This window comes from Cricetulus griseus, chromosome 8 (assembly GCF_003668045.3).
Source record: "Cricetulus griseus strain 17A/GY chromosome 8, alternate assembly CriGri-PICRH-1.0, whole genome shotgun sequence".
In the NCBI taxonomy this organism is placed as follows: Eukaryota; Metazoa; Chordata; class Mammalia; order Rodentia; family Cricetidae; genus Cricetulus; species Cricetulus griseus.
In genome coordinates this window covers 21,361,491-21,380,079 of record NC_048601.1, presented here as the reverse complement: position 1 = coordinate 21,380,079, position 18,589 = coordinate 21,361,491, and the positions used below count along the sequence as shown (strand labels likewise).

Below are 18,589 nucleotides of genomic sequence, written 5' to 3'. Positions count from 1 at the left end.
AATGCGGTGGTGGTGCAGGCCTTTAATCCCAGCACTGGGGAGGCAGAGGCAGGCAGATCTCTGTGATTTTGAGGCCAGCCTGGTCTCCAGAGCAAGTTCCAAGACAGGCTTCAAAGCTACAGAGAAGACCTGTCTGGAAAAACCAAAGTATTTTCATCCCCCAGTGTTGGTCACCTCCCTCTTGGAAATAGTAAGTCCCCTGAGCCACCACGTGTGTTCATCTTGGTGGACCCTGTGTTCATTTTAACTTAGGACCGGTTTCTTACCTGAGGTATCCATCCTCTGGCTCCTTAGCCAGGTCATCCCTGCCTTTGTTTCACGTACTCCAGCTCTGCTGCCCAGAGCGCTGTCTATACCCAACTACTAGGTCTCCATCCAGCTAGGTACATGACTTTCCTAAGCCCCGCTCTTTATCTGTAGAAGAAAGAGGTGATAGTACGTGCACGCCTGGGTCTAGGGCTAAGTGGCAGAAAGTAGTACACAGGGCTGGGATTTTTAGCTCTGCAGTAGGAGAAGCGAGGTTCTAGGTTCAGTTCCCGGCAGCGCAAAAAAAATAAAAAATAAAAAATCAAAGAAAGTAGAACGGAGCAACAGAGGGCTTACTCTGTTGAAGAGGGGTTGCTGCAGCCCGTGGCTTCTGCCTTGGGTCCAAGGCCCACAACTGGTGCCCCTCACTGGAGTTCCCCGCGCGGCCCGGCCCCGCCCTCACCTTTGTGACGTAGCACCCCGCCTCCTGCCTCCGCGTTAGCAGCCCGTGACCCACAGCTCTCCGAGGCTTGGCCCGTTGGAGGTCGCTTTGGCGTGAAAACGCGGGTGAATCTTTCCGGGCCATGATGAAACTAGCTGCTGGCTTCCTTCTGCTGCTTCTGGAAGGTGAGCGGCTAGGGTTGGCCGGTTGGAGACTGTCCTGGTCTGAAAACGTGGGTGGATCTTCCCTGGGGCTTCCCTATGCTCCCAAAGGGCTTGAGGCCCCTGCCACCTGAGAGCCCCTTTTTCGTGGGTTCTGGGAGGGCTGTCTCCATGTGGTCGAATTGGACCACTGCCTGGCTTCGAGGAGGTTGGACTTTAATATCTTGTCCCTAGAAATGTCTAGGGACACTCTAGTTAGTCATCAGACATCACCCAGGACAACACGCCCCCCCCCCCACACACACACCCCAGTTCTTAATTAATGGGGAGTCACTTCTAGTCTGGGTCTGGACACTGGACGTGGAGTATGTTTTGGAGTAAGGTCCATTCCTGTCTGTCCCCCTGTCCTGCAGTGAGGCTCCTGCCTGTAACACCTCTTTTAGCTGAGGAGACATCTTCGGCCTCCAGTCCGGGCAGCCCTCTCACATCCACTGAATATGAACGCTTCTTCGCCCTGCTGACCCCTACCTGGAAGGCAGAGACCACCTGCCGCCTCCGTGCAACCCACGGCTGCCGGAACCCCACTCTCGTCCAGTTGGACCAATATGAAAACCACGGATTGGTACCAGATGGTGAGGACCAGACCGGTGGGCAAACCTAGATACCCAGAGATCAACTGGGCTCGGGGCAAAAGCTTCGTGCTCACCTAGGAGGCCGGGGAAGGATATAGCTGGCAGCTCAGGCCAGATGGCAGAGAACTTGACCCAGCCCCGGCATTGCTGTAACCTTGCTCTCCCTGGGTGCTTACCCCTCAGGTGCTGTCTGCTCTGACCTCCCGTATGCTTCCTGGTTTGAGTCCTTCTGCCAGTTTGCTCAGTATCGTTGCTCCAACCATGTCTACTATGCCAAGGTGAGAAAGGTTGAGTCTCGCGATCCAGAACCAGGGTAGAGGCTGTGGGGTGGGAAGCTGAGGGAGGATATCATTTAGTTCACGCTCCTGTCAGTTTGCCAAGGTGCTCACACGGGCTGAACAACCCTTGTTCCTGTGAGTAAAGGAGAGAAAAGACTCTGGGAAGAGGCAGAGCTGTGTCCTTCTGTTACTTCAAAGGGTCCATGTTTTTACTCAAGTTAGCTGGGAATGAGTGAAGGCAGGCCTAAAAAAAACTCCCTTTCTTAGGACGAGGGGCTTCGTAGAGGAGCTGTGTTCCTGTATCCCACCAGGAACTGTGGGAACTGTGACTTGCTAGGAAGGGGTCTGAGGAATCCTCTGGAGCAAAAGTGGCTGCTGTCTGGAAAAGGCATTCCTGTTTTTCTTCTTCCCTTGCAGCGGGTCCGGTGCTCCCAGCCAGTCTCCATCCTATCACCCAACACTCTCAAGGAGGTAGATTCTTCAGCAGAAGCTGCACCCACTACCATGACCTCCGCCATGGCATCCCATGTCACAGGTGAGACCTCCTAGTGTTGGGAAACCACAGTTCCCAGGGTTCAGGGTGTCAGGCCTTCCTTGGCGGTAAGAAGACTGAGGAGTCCGGGAGTGGAGAGCATTCTTTGCATGAAATAAGTCAAGGCTCCTTGTCTGAATCCGTTTTTCCTAGTTCCAAAGACAGGTTGGCCTCAAACTCACAGAGATCTCCAGTTAATAGCCTTGGCTGCTCTTCTAGAGAACCTGAACTCAATTCCTAGCCCTCACGTGGAAGGCCTGGGAGATTCAACGCCCTCTTGTGGCCTCCACAGGCACTGCATGAACGTGATGCCAGAACATATATTCAGACACCCATACACATAAAATGAAAATTTAAAAAAAAGCCTTCTTGGCCTTTTGTAAATTAATATCTTCATCTTAGAGAGTGTTTGGACTGGGAGAATAGCTCAATGTAGAGCATATGCTTAGCAAGTGTGAGGCTCTGGATTTGAATCCTAGAATCCCCTCCTTCAAATAGAAGGAATTAATTGCTAGTGTCTTGGCATACATGGTGTTCTCTAGATGAATAAAGGTAACATTTGTTCTAGGGAACAAGTACACTTGCAAGGCAAGTGGAAAGGTGATACACACCACCAATACATTTGTCATGGTAATGACTTTTAATTTTGATATTAGTCTATTGACTGTATGTACAAATATATTCATGTGTATGTGTGTGTGTGCATATATGTGGGAATCAGAGGTCAACACTGAGTGTCTTCCTCAGTCACCACGTTTATTTTGAGACAGGGTTTTGACTATGTAGCCCTAGCTGGCCTGGAACTCACAAAGATCTACCTCGTCTCCAGAATGCTGAGATTAAAGGCATGTACCATCATGTCCAGCTTAGACCACCTCAGTTCCTGAGACTGGTTCTTTAGAGCTGGGACTGGAGAGATTTCCCAGTGGTTAGAGCACTGACTGTTCTTTCAGAGGACCTGGGTTCAATTCCCAGCTCACAACTGTCTGTAACTCCAGGTGGTGGTGGTGGTGCACGCCTTTAATCCTAGCACTTGGGAGGCAAGTGGATCTCTGTGAGTTTGAGTCCAGCCTGGTCTACAGAGCGAGTTCCAGGACAGCCAGGGCTACACAGAGAAACCCTGTCTCGAAAAACCAAAAAATAAAAAACAACTGTCTGTAACTCCAGTTCCAGGAGATCCAATACCCCCATCCACACAGACAGGCAGGCAAAACACTAATGCACATAAAATAAAAATAAATAATAAATCATAAGAAAATAGACACATAAAAAAAGAAAAAGAAGGGAAAAGAAACCCAAGCTACTGGGCAAGGTGCCACAGGCCTTTAGTCTTAGCACATGGAAAGTAGGTGGAATTCTATGAATTCCAGACCAGCCAAGACTACATAGCAAGACTTTGTCTCAAAGAAATAATTAATTGCTGGGCAGTGGTGGCTCACACCTTTAGTCTCATCACTCAGGGGGCAGAGGCAGGTGGATCTCTGAGTCCGAGGCCAGCCTGGTCTACAGAGCTAGTTCCAGGACAGCCAGGGATACACAGAGAAAACCTGTATTGAAAAAAACAAAAAATTAATAGAAAAAAAATCTTGGAGCTCACTGGCTAGCCTGTAAATCCTCAGCATCCTTCTGTCCCCACCTTACGTGTGTTGCCATACCCAGCTTTTATGTAGACTTTCAGATCTCCATGCTTGCAAGCACTTTACCAACCACCTTCCAGCCCCAATTACTTGATTTAAAAAAAACAAAAACAAAAACAGACAAAAAAAAAAAACTTGTGTTACTGTTTTTGAGATAAGGTCTCAGCCTCATGTAGCCTCAAGTTCAGTGTGTATGTAGCTGAGGCTGGATTTGATGTCCTCCCCGTCTCCACCTCCCAGGTGCTAAGAAACCACCATGGCGGCACATATGAATGTGGTTTGTCCAGGAGAAGGAAGTCTGATCCCTTCTTTTCTCTTTCTTGGTCTCTTCTAAACCTTGCTGCAGCCACAGAACGCCAGGCCTTCCAGGCTTGGCCTGAGCGTCTCAACAACAATGTGGAGGAGCTGCTGCAGTCCTCCTTGTCGCTGGGAGGCAAGGAGCAACAGAGCAGCCGCAAGCAAGGGCAGGAGCAGCACAAGCAGGAGCAGGTTCAAGAGCATAAGCAAGAGGAAGGGCAGGAGCAGGAGGAGCAGGAAGAGGAGGAAGAAGAGGAGGAAGCAAAGCAGGAAGAGGGGCAGGGGACAGAGGAGGGCCTGGAGTCAGTGTCCAGTCTGCAGTCGGACCCAGAGCCCAAGTTTCAATCTGATTCGCTGTCTTCCAACCCTTCCTCCTTCACTCCCCGTGTCCGAGAAGTGGACTCTCCTCCATTGATGATGGAGAATATCCAGGAGCTCATTCGGTCAGCCCAAGAAATGGATGAAATGAATAAACTGTACGATAACTCCTGGAGAAGCCAAAGCACTGGCAGGTACAGGAAATTGTGACTTCCTCATGGGCCCTGCCATCCCTGCTGCCTTCTTTGGAATTGCGAAGCCCACTTACCAGCTTTGGTCTCCAGACCCACTCAGATCTGCTTAGGCTTCAGGCAAAACTAGCAATGGCGGGCCCCTCCTGTTCTGTGCCCATCCTTGTTTTAAGCCCCACCCTGGGTTCTGGTCTAATCCCTAGCCTTGATTAGCACTAAAGCCTTCAGAAAGTTATTTCTCCATTTTGTTGTTGTTGTCGTTGTTCTTTAATATTTAATTTTTACTTAAGTGCATGTGTGTATGTGTGTATGTGTGTGTGTGTGTGTGTGTGTGTGTGTGTGTGTGTGTGTGTATGTGTATGTGTGTGTGTGTGCACATGCGTGCAGGTGTCCATGGAGGCCAGAAGAGGGCGTCGGATCCCCTGGGACTACAGTAAATGGGTGGTTGTAAGCTGCAAGAGTAGGTACTGGGGACCAAACTTGGGTCTTCTGGAAGAGCAACAAGTGCTCTTAACCACTGAGCCATCTCTCCAGCCGCTGTTTCTCCATGTTGGACTTCAGTTCCTCATTTGTAAAGTAGGCAGTTGGTCCAAGGTCCCCTCAGGCTGCAGGATGGAGGTCCTCTGCTAAGCGTGCTGAATGCATATGACCAAGAGCAACTGCCCAGCGGAGGGGAAGAGTAGAGGTGGTTTTCTGCTCCACCCCTCTAGCCCATCCCCACCAGTCTGTACTGTCTTCTTGCAGCCTCCTGCAGCTGCCCCACACGGAGACCATGATGGTGCTATGCTATTCCATTATGGAGAATACCTGCACCATGACTCCCACAGCCAAGGCCTGGAGCTACATGGAGGAGGAGATCCTTGGCTTCGGGGATTCGGTATGTCCACCATGCTATTTAATGGATACATGCCACTGGACATCCCATGGGCCTGGCACTGTGTGAGCCATGGGTGAGGGGGCTGGGCAAGGAAAGCATGAGACGTAGGTGAAGAGATTCCTTGGAAGGACATCTCCAGCCACCATAGAGGAAGGTTCAAGACCTAGTCCGGAAGCCAGTCCCGTCTAGAATGCATCCTTCAGCTCTCCAAGTTTTCAGGCTGTAAGCCATCCTTGAATCCTGTTGAGCATCTTCAGTAACCTAGCTGTGCCTTAGACTCAGCTCTTTCTCTTTCCAGAAGGTTCGTAGAACCTATTCCTGTTGAGTCTGGTGGTGCAGGCTGTAGTCCCAGCTGCTTAGGAGGCTGACGCAAATGAGTCACAAGTTCACTCTGTGGAATGGGCAGCAGGATGAATACAACTTAGTGAGACCTAGTCTCAAAATAAAAAAGTAAACAGAAAGCTGAGGATGAAGCTCGGTGGTGGAGCACTTGCCTAGCGTGCAGAAGACCCAGGTTCAATCCCTGGTACAAAAAACAAAACAAAAAACAAACAAACAAAAAAACCAACAATATATAAAGAAACCATTTGTATATAGAATGGATATATATAAAGGGGGATTTATTAGATTTGCTTACATGATGCAATCTGCATAGTCCAACAATGGCTGGAGAGGCTGAGAATCTGATAGTTGCTTAATCTCTGAGGCTGGACGTCTCAGCGGTTCCAGACTGGCACTGGAGGCCTGAAGATTCCTGCAGAGCTGCTGGTCTTCAGTCTACGTTGGAAACCCGAAGAAGCTGATTCTATTATCAGTAAAGGAACACCACATCAGCACCATAGACAGACTTGCCAGCAAGCATGAAGGCAAGCAGGCAAAAAGCAAAGCTTCCTTCTCCCATCTCCCTATTTTCTGTGCTACTGTCATCCTACCTGGATTGGGTTGTTGTAGTTTCCCATTGACCTTCATCACAGGTCATCACAGGGCACAGTGACACCAAGAGATTCCCTAAAGCAGAGGTTCTCAACCTGTGGGGTCATGACCCCTTTGGGGGACTCATATCAGACATCCGGCATATCAGAATTCACATTATGATTCATAACAGTAGCAAAATTACAGTTATGAATTAGCAACAAAATCATTTTATGGTTGGGGTCACCAAACATGAGGAACTGTATTAAAGGGTCGAAGCATGAGGAAGGTTGAGAACCGGAGCCCTAAAGTGTCCTCTGCACTCCAGACATAATCTTATCTCCATTATGAAGAAGGAATCCAGTTTCCAATTGGTAGTCGGGATCAATGATTTAATCCTTTCTTAGCCTGTTGACTTCAAAGTATCATGAGCCCAAAGTGGCCAGGGGGACGTCTTAGCTTCCAGTAAAATGTAATGTTTATTGTGAATCCTGGCAGAAATGTTCCCCCTTATGGAACTAAAACTTCTAGGCTAGCAGAGCATAAAGTCCACGGAACTGGAAGAAAAAAAAAATGTCCCTAGGAGGTCAGTAGAGGTGACAGTAAGTGGTACCACCCTCATTTCCACTCCTTGCTTCCTAGGCCGTGAATCTGGCTATAGAAGAAATACTATTATATACTGGAGGTCAATTGAAAGCATATACAATCTTCTGGAAAACACTACCCCAGCCCTCTAGGCTGCTCTCATCTAATTGGCACTGGAACTGTTTTAAAAAGCCATTCCAAGGGCTAGAGTAATGGCTCAACGCTTAAGAGTACTGCTTGCCCTTCCAAAGGACCCAGGTTTAATTCTAAACACCCATATGGTGATTCACAACCATCTGTAATTTGAGTTCCAGGGGAATTTGATGCCCTCTTTTGGCCTCCAAGGGCACCAGGCACACGTGGTGATCAGATACACATGCACACAGAACATCCTATAAAATTTAAAAAGTAAAAAGCTCACTCTGCCACCCTATCAAGCCAGCTCTCTCCAGGATAATGGGAAACATGGTAAGACCAATGAATTCCACCAGCAGAGGCCCACTGGCCACTTATTTGGCCCAGAAGGAGTTCCTTGATTAGAAGCACAGCTGTGTGGAGCACCAAGGTGGTGGATAAGGCACGCTGTAAGTCACTGGGGGAATTCACCTGGAGCACCAGGTGCAGGGAAGGAAACGCCATAAGTATTCAATTAAGGAGAACACACTGCCTTTGCCACAGTGCCACCTGCCATCAGGTGGATAGTTATCGCCCTGGGGACAGGTGCCATAATCTGTGTCAGCATTCTCTAAATGAACAGGACCAGTCGAATGGATATACTGAAAGGAGATTTATCAGATTGGCTTACATGATATGTCTGGGTAGTCCAGCAATGGGTGTCTCACATTAGACAGGCCATAAATCTGGTAGTCGTTCAGTCCACGAGGCTGGTGGCTTGGCAGTCCCAATCAGGTACTAAAGCACGGAAGGTTTCTGGAGAGCATCTGGTCTCCAGTCCACGTTGGAATCCCAAAGAAGTAGGTTCTAATATCAGTGAAGGAGTGCAGGAGTACCAGGATAGATGGACTTGCCAGTAAGAGTGAAGGCAAGGAGACCAAAAGCCAGGCTTCCTTCTCCCTCTTGAAAATCTGGGTTACCACCCTACTTTTCTGGTGGGTCTTTCCACTTCGGTCAAGGAAATCTCTCACAGGAGTGCCCAGTGGCTTACCTGTTAGTTGATTTTAGGTCTAATCGGGCTGACAATCAAGACCATCATAGCATTTCAGGGAATCGGTAAAGAGATTCCAGTTCCAACATTTCTCCCCATTTAGCAAGTCCATTCCCCAAAGTGCTTTTTTAAAAAAAATTATTTAACTTTATGTCCATTGGCGTGAAGGTTTCAGATCCACTGGAACTGGATTTATACAAACAGTTGTGAGCTACCATGTGGGTGCTGGGAATTGAACCTGGGTCCTCTGGAAGAACAGTCAGTGCTCTTAACCACTAAGCCATCTCTCTAGCCCCAGAAAAAGTGCTTTTTAAAAAAGTGTTCCTTTGTTGTCACTTTCTGAGGCAAGGTGTCTGTCACATGGGCTGATCTGGAGCTCCTGGGTTCAAGTGAACCTCTCTCAGGTTGGGGGTAGTTAGTAGCTGGGGGTACAGGCTCGCCCTAGCACACACAGTTCTTTGGTTGTGAAACAGTACAATTTAGCAAACAACCACTAGCCAACCTACCATTCATTCATCTGTTTCTTTGACAAACACTGATTGGGTACCAACTGTCTGCTAGACACTTGAGATGTTAGCAGATTCAATGCTTGCTCTCTTGAAAACTAGTTGGGGTGAAAGAGATGGGAAAATAAGGCTGGAATGTGCTCAGTGGGAGAGTTCTTTCATATCCAAGGGACTTGAATTCGAACCTGGTGCCTCAACCACGGAGCTGGGCACTGTGAGAAGATCAGCACTGGGAAGGGATAAAGAGAAAGTGCCAGTGTTGTCAGGGTGCCGAGAAAGCAGCCAATGTCGTCAACAGGACACTCTTCATGATTGCAATGATCAGAGAATGTTCTTAGGGGAACTGGAGCTGAAGAGAGTTAAGGCAAAGTGAGGGGCCCAGTGGAAGGTTCCTGGGAGAGAGAACAGTATGCGCAAAGGCTCCGCTCCAAGCAAGACCTGAAAGTTGACGAAGAGCTCAGAGTGAACATATATTCTGGCTGGAAGGAGCTTGAGCCTGACGTGGGCGGTTCATGAGGAGTCGGCAGTACTATAAAAGGGTGTGCTGGAGAGAGGGTTTTTAGAAGTGTAAGTTCAGAGGTCATAGACTCAGGGTAGTGTGCTTGGATAAGGGAACAGAGTCCGTTTTACTGAGCACATAGCAGCGGAAGACAGAGTCAAAAGATAGGGTACTATTGTAGAAAGTCTGGGTGCCATCTGAGGCATTTAATGTTGCAGGAAAGGGAAACCTAATCAAGGTTCGGGGGCCAGGGTCATGCTGCTGTCTCCCTTGCCTGCTGCTGCAGGGTAAGCAGGACCTGAAAAGGAGCTCTCACCCTGTCTCAGGCTGTGCCTTGGGTGATGGTGGGATTCACTGAAGGCGTGCTTGGCCAGATCTTTCTGGTTTTGCTGAGGACGCTCATTCGGGACCAGCACTCAGCTAGGAGATGGGTAACCCTGCCCCGAAAAAGTTTACAGGAACTGGCAGGTTTGGAGCTAGGCATTTGATGGAGAACGGGTCTGAGAGATGGAAAGACCCGGACCCATGTCCAACTTTATGTTCTTAACCACATGGAGCCCCGCTGTCCTCATGAGTAAGTGCCAATGTTCTTTGTTAGTACTTACGGGATTGGTGGTGTTTGTTTGGTGTTTGAGTGTCTCACCATGTGGACCAGGCTGGCCTGGAACTCAGAGATCCACTTGCCAATGCCTTCAGGGTGCTGGGATTAAAGACATGTGCCACCATGCCTGGCCGGTTTTTGTTTGTTTGTTTTGTTTTGTTTTTAAAGAAAGGATCTCTATAGGCCAAGCTGGCCTGGTACATGAGAATTCTGAACTCCTGACCTTCTACCCTTCCAAGAGGGTAACTCCCTGACTGCCTATTTATTTTATTTTATTTTTAGGCAGTGTCTTGCCATGTAGCTCAGGCAGTCTCAATTTTACTATGCTCCTGCCTCTGCAGGCCAGCACTGTCACCAATGTAAATGTTATTAGCACTATCATTAAAGGAGAATTAGGATCCTTCTCAGGCTATGGTGAGTCCCTTCCCCCATGTTAGATGCCTGTGAGTGACTTGGCAAGGGAAGTTTGGAGCTTGGGGAGGAAATGAGAGCTGGTAATAAAGACGAGGGTGGTACCTGCAAATGAAGTTGACTCAGGATCTGAGGGGTTGGTCCCTGAGGGGGTCTTAGGAAAGAGGGCAGAGGAGGAAATCCTAGCAAAAGGCCTTGGGGCAAAAACATCAACCATGAGGCTGTGTGCTCTGATGCAAGGGAAAGGTCAGCCTGCAAAGACTCAGCCTCTCACTCAAACTCCCGTCCCAGGTCTGTGACAGTCTTGGACGGCGACACACAGCGGCCTGTCCCCTCTGTGCATTCTGCTCCCTTAAGCTGGAGCAATGCCACGCTGAGGGCAACGTGCTGCGACAGCGGTGTGACGCCACCCACAAGATACCCTTCATCAGCCCCTTCCTCTCATCCCAGAGCATATCCACCGGCAATCAGGTACCTCAACCAACCGGGCAGCCTGCCTTCAGCAGGGCAAGCTGCAGGGACCATGGGAAGAATTCCTGGGGGGTGGAGAGGCCCTTGCCCCTCACACGTCTCATGTCCACAGGCAAGAATCCCAGAAAAAGGCCGCTTTGCTGGGCTGGATATGTATGGAGGGCTCAGCTCAGACTTCTGGTGTAACCGGCTTGCCATGAAGGGCTGTGAAGATGACCGAGTCTCCAACTGGCTCAAGGCTGAGTTCCTTAGCTTCCAGGATGGGGATCTCCCCACAAAGGTCAGACTGTTTTCTTCAACCTTAGCGCCCCGCCCCTCAGCCACTCCCGGTTCTTCTGATACTTGTTTTGGAGCCTGAGTTTAGGACCCCCAGCTCTGAGACCCAGTCCTTAGAATGGCCTCCTGCCATTCTTCACCAGACCCTTCCCCCAGTGACGCAGGGTCACACTCAACAAAGCAGTAGGAACCCTGTCCAGTGAGAAAGCTCCAGACTGGCAGGCAAGATGGAGATAGAACTGCTAGCCCCAGCTCTGCCAGTCATTTGCTGAGTGGCATTAGTCAAGTCACTCACTGTCCACTGCAGGCCAGAGTTATACTCCCAGCCCTGTGGAACCTGCCTCCCTCGCTCAGCCTGAAGCCTTTTCCCATCTTGTCCAGTGCTTTCCCCAGCAATAAAATCAGCACCTTTCCCCCTCACCCCCAAGCCACCATCTCTGAGTTGTTTACCATCTATTGTTGCTGAGAGCTAGTCCCCAATCCTCCTCCACAGTCGGACAGCAGGCAAGGTCCACTGTCACTCATCATCATCCCTGTGTCCTCCCCTTCACTCAACACCAACAGGCTCCCTGGTATCGGACCACCAGCTGAGTCACCTTCCCATGTTGTACACACTCACCTCTGTGTGTGTGTGTGTGTGTATGTTGCTAGGCCTGGCATCCAGGCCCTATGCGTGCTAAACAAGCCCTTGACCACTCATGAGCTGGACCCTTAACCACCTCCTCCTGTACCCGCAGTAAGCTGACTAATAGGACACCCTTGATTCTCCTTACCGCCACGGCTTCCCAGGGATCCAGTTCTGAGGGTAGGAGAAGGCAAAAGGAAGCACAGTGGGTTGTACCCAGCTGTGCAAGGCTTGCTCCTCTAGGGCCCTGTTCCACCCAGGACTGCCATGACCCTTACTCTAGAAACCGGCGTCCTGTCAGGGTTTTGATACTCTGTCTCTCTTCCCTGACTCCTGGTATAGATTTGTGACACAGACTATGTCCAGTACCCAAACTACTGTTCCTTCAAAAGCCAACAGTGCCTGATGAGAAACCAGAACCGAAACGTGAGTTCCCCGACCCTGTCCCCCACCCCTTACCATCCTCTTAGTGCTCCTGGGAGGGTCTGTTCTGAGCCCTTCTCTCCCAGAAGCTGGGCTGTAGAAACAGTTCCCTGTCTGCAGCTCTGAGGCAGAGGCCTCCACACAGTGCCTCCTCATCTTCCTAGTCAGGAGGGAGCCAGGCCCTCTCAGGGAGGAGTGGACAGAGGCAGGGGAAGCTGATACAGATAAGAACCACATGGTGGCTCACAACCATCTATAATGAAATCTGGTGCCCTCTTCCCTCTTCTGACACACAGGCAAATGTGCAAGTAGAACATTGTATACATAATAAATAAATAAAATCTTAAAAAAAAAAAAAGAGGGATGGGCCCTGAGGACCCAGCGGGAGACCCTTAGCTGGCCTGAAAACAGGCCTCCCAGCCTTGCTCGTCAGGCAGCCTACAGTAAGTTACTTCCTCTCTGAGTCTAGGCCTCCTCAGTCCTTAAGGAGGTTGAACTATTGACTGATTTCTTTTTTTTTTTTAAGATTTTATTTATTATGTATACTACATTCTGCTTCCATGTATATCTGCACACCAGAAGAGAGCACCAGATCTCATAACGGATGGTTGTGAGCCACCATGTGGTTCCTGGGAATTGAACTCAGAACCTCTGGAAGAGCAGTCGGCGCTCTTAACCTCTGAGCCATCTCTCCAGCCCCCCGAGGTTGAACTATTGGAACCCCGTGGGCATTGCTTTCTGGCCCCCTGCTGCCTGCCCCTGGTTCTGACACCTCACTTTGTGCTCCCACGTATCCACGATCCTTTCCTTTCGTAGCTGTCCCGCATGAGATGTATGTTGAATGAGAACTACAACGTGCTGAGCCCGGCTAAAAGCGAGGAGGTTATCCTTCGATGGAACCAAGAGTTTAACGCTTTGGCTCTAGGCCAGTTTGGATGAGCTGGGGTTGTGCGGCCCCCACCCCAGCCCTACCTTTCCACTTTCTCCATCGCTGTTAGACCTCATCTGTCAGTTGGCTTCCGGTGCCACTCACAGGTCTCTTACCTGGCCCCCACTCACATTTTCCTTGGGTTGGGACGGCAGTCCCAGAGAGGTCCGCGGTGGGAGCTCCATGTGCCTCGAAGAATACCTTAAATAAAAAGTTTATCTTCTTGAGCCCATGTGCCCTATTTTTAGTGTGGCCGCCACCCTGAGCATCCACACCTCACTCCCTAGGCATCCACCTGCAGACTCCCGATGTGAGGGCTCCACCAGCCAGTGAGAACTTCCTGGGAAGAGCGCTGAGGAAGCATCCCGCACCAGAAGCAGCAGGCCTGAGTGGTCAAGGAGTTGCACTGAAAGGGCTGTGACTGCGGTCCCACAGGTGGAGAGGCCGAGAGGGGACGCCGGCCTTCGTCTCTGAAGCTCTGGGCCCCATGAGTTCACATGCAAACACGGGGTTCTCAAGACCACAGCCTGAGACCGTGTCAGCCCCAGAGAGTATGACATAGCTTGCACTTCCCTCTACGAGAAGGCAGGAGAGCGAAACTATATCCTGGAACTCAGAAGCCCTGGCTGTTCAAGCCTTGCCAGATGGCCTGAACGGATGAAGCTTCCTGAAGTGTTGTTACCTTGACACTAGCCTGGAATAATTTGGACACTCACACTGTGGTACAACTGGGGAAACCGTAGAGTCTCTTCTATGAGCTACCAATCATTAACAGCATTTTAATGAACACACAACAGTACCTGGGGTTGTGGGTGTAGCTCACTTGGCAGAGGGCTTGCCTAGCATGGACCAGGACGTGAGTTCAGTTGGGAATGGTGGCGCAGGCCTTTAATCCCAGCATTGAATCCCAGCACGTGGGAAGTGGAGGCTAGAAATCAGAAATTCAGGTCATCCGTGGCTGCAGAGTTTGAAGCTACATGAGACCCTGTTTCCCAAAAGGGGGGAGGCAGTAAATTGTGGGGGACCAGAGAAAGATTGCTTAGCAAATAAAAGCATTTGCTGACCAGGCCTGGTGCCTTAACTTTAATACTTCAATCCCCAGAACCCATGTAGAAGGAGAGAGCATGATTGCACATTACACCCCCCTGTGTGTGTGTCTGTCTGTCTGTCTGTCTGTCTGTCTGTCTCTGTCATACACACACCTTAATAAAATATTTTATAAAACCAAAAATCTTTGTGTGGTGGCATATGACTGTAATCCCAACACTTGAGAGGTAGAGACAGGCCGGCCTGGGCTACATGCTGGGTGTGGTAATGCATGCCTTTAACCACTAGCACTGAGGAGACAGAGACAGGTGGATTTGTGTGAGTTCTAGGTCAGCCTGGTCTATATAGCAAGTTTTGGGACAGTCAGACCTACATAATAGAGAGACCTAGTCTCAAAAAAAAGCCCAAAACAACAAAATTACAAGGCAAGAGAGAAGGCTCTGTGGTTAAGGATGCTAACTGCTCTTGCAGAAAACCCAGATTTGGTTCTCAGCACCCATGTCCGGCAGCTCACAACCATCTGTAACTCCAATTTCAGAAGATCTAATGCCATCTTCTAGCCTTCACAAGCACCTACATGCCATCTTGCACACACAGACACACTCAAACACATATAAAAATGTTTTACATTTATTTTAATTAAAATTTAATTACTTAATTTCTCCCCTTCCTGTTACTCTCTCCAATTCCTCCCATGTTCTCTTCTCGATCCCTCCAAATTAACGGCCTCCTCTTCTTTTGCTGTTAATGTTACACACACACACACACACACACACACACACACACACACACACACACTGCTGAGTCGATTTAGTGTTGCTTGTGTGTATATAGTTTCAGGCTGACCACTGGTATTGGTTAAGTAATTAAGGGACTCACTCCTGGGAAAGACTAACTCTAACTCTTCCTCTCCCAGCAGTCATTAGTGGCTAGCGGCTCTTTGTCTACAGGTGGGCTCCTGGTGGGTATTCCCCTTCCACGTCGGCATGCATTGGTGTTGTTATTGTTCAGATCTTATGTAGGCAGCCATAAGGCCTTGCTGACGTACCAAGGATGAAGTTTCCCTGTCATTTCTAGGAGACATTTTCACATTGGACTTCCTGTTCCTCTGGTTCTGCAGTCTTTTTGCCCTTCTTTGGAGACGTTCCCTGAACCTTAGGCCCGGGCGGTGTATTGTGGATGTATCCGTTGGGGCTGGGCACACCAGCATGAATTAGTCTTCACATTGTGATCAATTGTGGTTTTCTGAAGCACAAATTTACTTTAAAAAAAAAAAATCAAGAGATTGCCAATCATGGTGGTATATACCTTTAATGCCAGCGCTCAGGAAGCAGAGGCAGGAGAATCTATGAGTTCAAGGTCAGCCTGGTCTACATCGTGAGGGCTAAACTAGTCAGAGATACATAATAAGATCTGTCTGTTAGTATTCAGGCATCTGTCCTGGCCTGTCCTTGAGGTTCTGATGGGATGCGCCCCCAGCTGCAGCCACTAAGAGCACCACCTGTGCACATTCACTATGTTCCCTTTTAAAAGGGTCCTGCCACCTCTTCTCTCCCTCCCTCCCTCCCTCCCTCCCTCCCTCCCTCCATCCTTCCTCCCTCCCTCCCTCATCCCTCCCTCCCTCTCTCTCTTTCTCTTCCTCTCCATCACTCTTGTCCGCAGGGACCAGTCTCTGCTCCCCTCTCTGCTCCTTTTTCTGCCCCTTCTCTCTCTCCCAATAAACCTCCTGTGTGAGTCCTGTTTATTATAGTGGAAGCTCCACCCCAGCCCCTGGCATCCATATACCCAGAGTCTGGGATGGTATGGCAGAAATTCCACACAAGTCTCACCCCATCTCTCTCCAAACCCTGCTGCATCTCAGAAAGCCTGCTAAATGATGACCCCCTCCCCCAGAGATGCTCAAGGCCACTCCCACAGGGTATTTAAACTGCCTCAGGTCTCTCTTTCCCTGGGGGGGGGGATGGGCTTTTTCTAATTCAGTTTTTTTTTTCTTTTTTTGGTTTTTCGAGACAGGGTTTTCTCTGTGTAGCTTTGGAGCCTATCCTGGCACTTGCTCTGGAGACCAGGCTGGCCTCGAACTCACAGATCCTGCCTCTGCCTCTGCCTCCCGAGTGCTGGGATTAAAGGCGTGTGCCACCAACCCCCGGCTCTAATCCAGTTTAATTTGGTCTGATTTGGATTGCTGCAACGGCAGAGAGGCTTATCGGGGTGTAGAAACTTTTCACTGTTGTGTGGCATGACTTCTCTTCACAGTATTTTTGTTTTGTTTTAATTACAACACTGTCTCAAAGAAGAAAAAGAGAAAAAGTTGAAACATGCCCAAAATAGTCGATCTGGGTGTGGTTTAGTGGTAGAGCACCTGCTGTCATAGAGGTGCTAGATTCAATCCTCACAAAGGAAAAAATACAGTTAGGATAATTCACCCCCATGTACCCTCAGCCAGCTGGAGTAATCAGCCCATGGCTTATCAGAAACATGTTAATACTGCATTTTGCCTAGTGTTTGCCAAACTCATTTAACCATAATACCCTTTCCAGCTACCTCAAAAAACAAACAGTCTTTGCCTATGTAGTAAATAGGTTTTCTCAGCCCAAAGATGCAGACAGGAACCACCATAGGCTCCCTGCCTCTAGGAGCTCCCAGCCTGAAGCAGAGGGAGAGTAGGAAACATCCAGATAGGCCACAGTTTTGATGGAGGAACCGGGTGTGTGCTCAGGGAGGGAGAACACTTGGCATGCCCATGGGCCCTAGGCAGGGGAAGATGTCACCACCAGCCACATGCAGTAAACCACCTAGCTGACCCAAGAGAGGAAGAGAGACAGGCAGGGAGGAGACAGGTGAGAACAGCATGGGGGGGGGGGTGTTAGTCATCAGGCATCAGTGGGTGAGTGTGCCTCCTGGAGTTCCCGGAAACTGCACGCCTGTGAGCCACAGTTGGGGAGTTGGGAGACTAGAGTTAGGGCTCTGGGGACTTGCATCTCTGCTCTGTTTGGGAAGGTGTCTGTGGTCAAGGCTTTTCTCCACTTTGACTCTGTGGGGTTGTGTGAGTGCACAGAGCTGGGAGGGATGGACTGAGATCTGTGAGGTGGGTGTGTCAGGCCCGCCCAGAGCAGGTCCTACCAGCACAGCTCAGCCCAGCCCAGAGTGCCAGCGGAAGCAGTCTTGGGGCATCGGCAGAGGAAGAGCAACAGAGCACAGGTATGGGGGTGTGACAGGGGCCATTGGTGAGGGGAACCATGGGTAGGCCACAGGCTCTCTGGATAAGGTGAAGGGGCAAATGGAGCTGCCCCCTGTGGAGAGATCTTTCCAAGGGAGCCTGAAGAGGCAGCCAACATGCCTGACACATGAGAGGGCCTGAAGCCCCACTGTGGGCCACCTTAGGGTCTTGCCCTAAACCTCTAGGCACCTGCTTTCATGCTTACCCCCAGCTCCCTGTGGAGAGCTCTCTGAGCTCTGCTCCCCTCACACCCACTCATCCGGCAGGGCCAGGTCCTAACCTGGAAGACACTGAGCTGAACTGGTCCAAGTTGGCTAATGAGCTGGCTGGGAAAGATAGCCTTCCCAGGTCACCAAGGTGTGTTTTATTTGGTTATTTGGTGCTGAGGGCGGAATGGGTATAAACCATTGAGTATAAAGCACTTACCTTACCACTGAGTGCCCCCCCCACCCCTGAGATGTAGCCCAGGCTAGCCTCAAAATCTGTATGTAACCAAGGAGGACCTTAAACTCGTGATCCCTCTCCCTCTCTCTAGAGTGTAGGATTACGGGCATTGACCACCACATCAGGTTTCTGCAAGTGCTGGGGGCTGAACCCAGAGCATACTAGGCAAGCGCTCTACCGACTTGAGTTCCATCCCCAGTCTCCTGACCCTTTGTGGGAATGAAACCTCATTGTGCTCTAGTTGGTCTTCAACTCCTAACACAAATGATGCCCCATCCCATCAGCTTTCCTGGTAGTTGATTGGACCCAGGTGTGCCACAATGCTCAGTCTCCAAAGTCTATTTTTTGCTATGCCAGAGATTAAGCCCAGGGCCTTGGGAACGATGGTAATCTTTCTACCAGTGAACTACCCCCAGCCCTTCTAGGTACATTTTAATGGGTTTTCAGGAAGCACTGCCCCAATGTGAAATGCTGTAATAGAAGGGTGTTGGGCTGCATGGTCTCTGTCCCCATGGCTTTGACAGAATAGGGCTCATGAGTGGCATGAAGGGAGGAAATGAGCTATCATGCATATGTGGGAACCTGCGTAAGGCCGTCTGGGACCTTTGCCATACTTGTGCAGGCCACTGCCTGCCTGCTGCCTGTGGTTTTAGGGGCTCAGTGACAAGAAAGGGACTCACAGTCTTGTACTTCCAGAGCTCTTCACTTATGATAAGCTGAAGCCATAGCCCTGGGGGAAATGGAGGCCAGGAATGTGACAGTGAACCTCACCTCCCAAACAGCCAGAGACAGTAGAGGCCAGCTCAGACTGTGCTGTCTGCCGCCATTAGCTCTCCTCACCCCACTCCTCCCAGTATGGACCCCACTG

General features: G+C 49.9%; 1 protein-coding gene across 1 annotated transcript; it reads left to right on the top strand.

Annotated features, from left to right (window-relative positions):
* Positions 1–100: 100 nt before the first annotated feature.
* On the top strand, positions 101–13,240 carry Acrbp (acrosin binding protein). The gene is made up of 10 exons (XM_027428285.2): positions 101–873; positions 1,263–1,481; positions 1,665–1,759; positions 2,177–2,294; positions 4,275–4,737; positions 5,479–5,611; positions 10,582–10,761; positions 10,874–11,041; positions 12,005–12,088; positions 12,902–13,240. Exons 1-10 carry the CDS (start codon positions 831–833, stop codon positions 13,022–13,024), a joined length of 1,626 nt encoding a protein of 541 aa, XP_027284086.1. The 5' UTR covers positions 101–830; the 3' UTR covers positions 13,025–13,240.
* Positions 13,241–18,589: the final 5,349 nt, after the last annotated feature.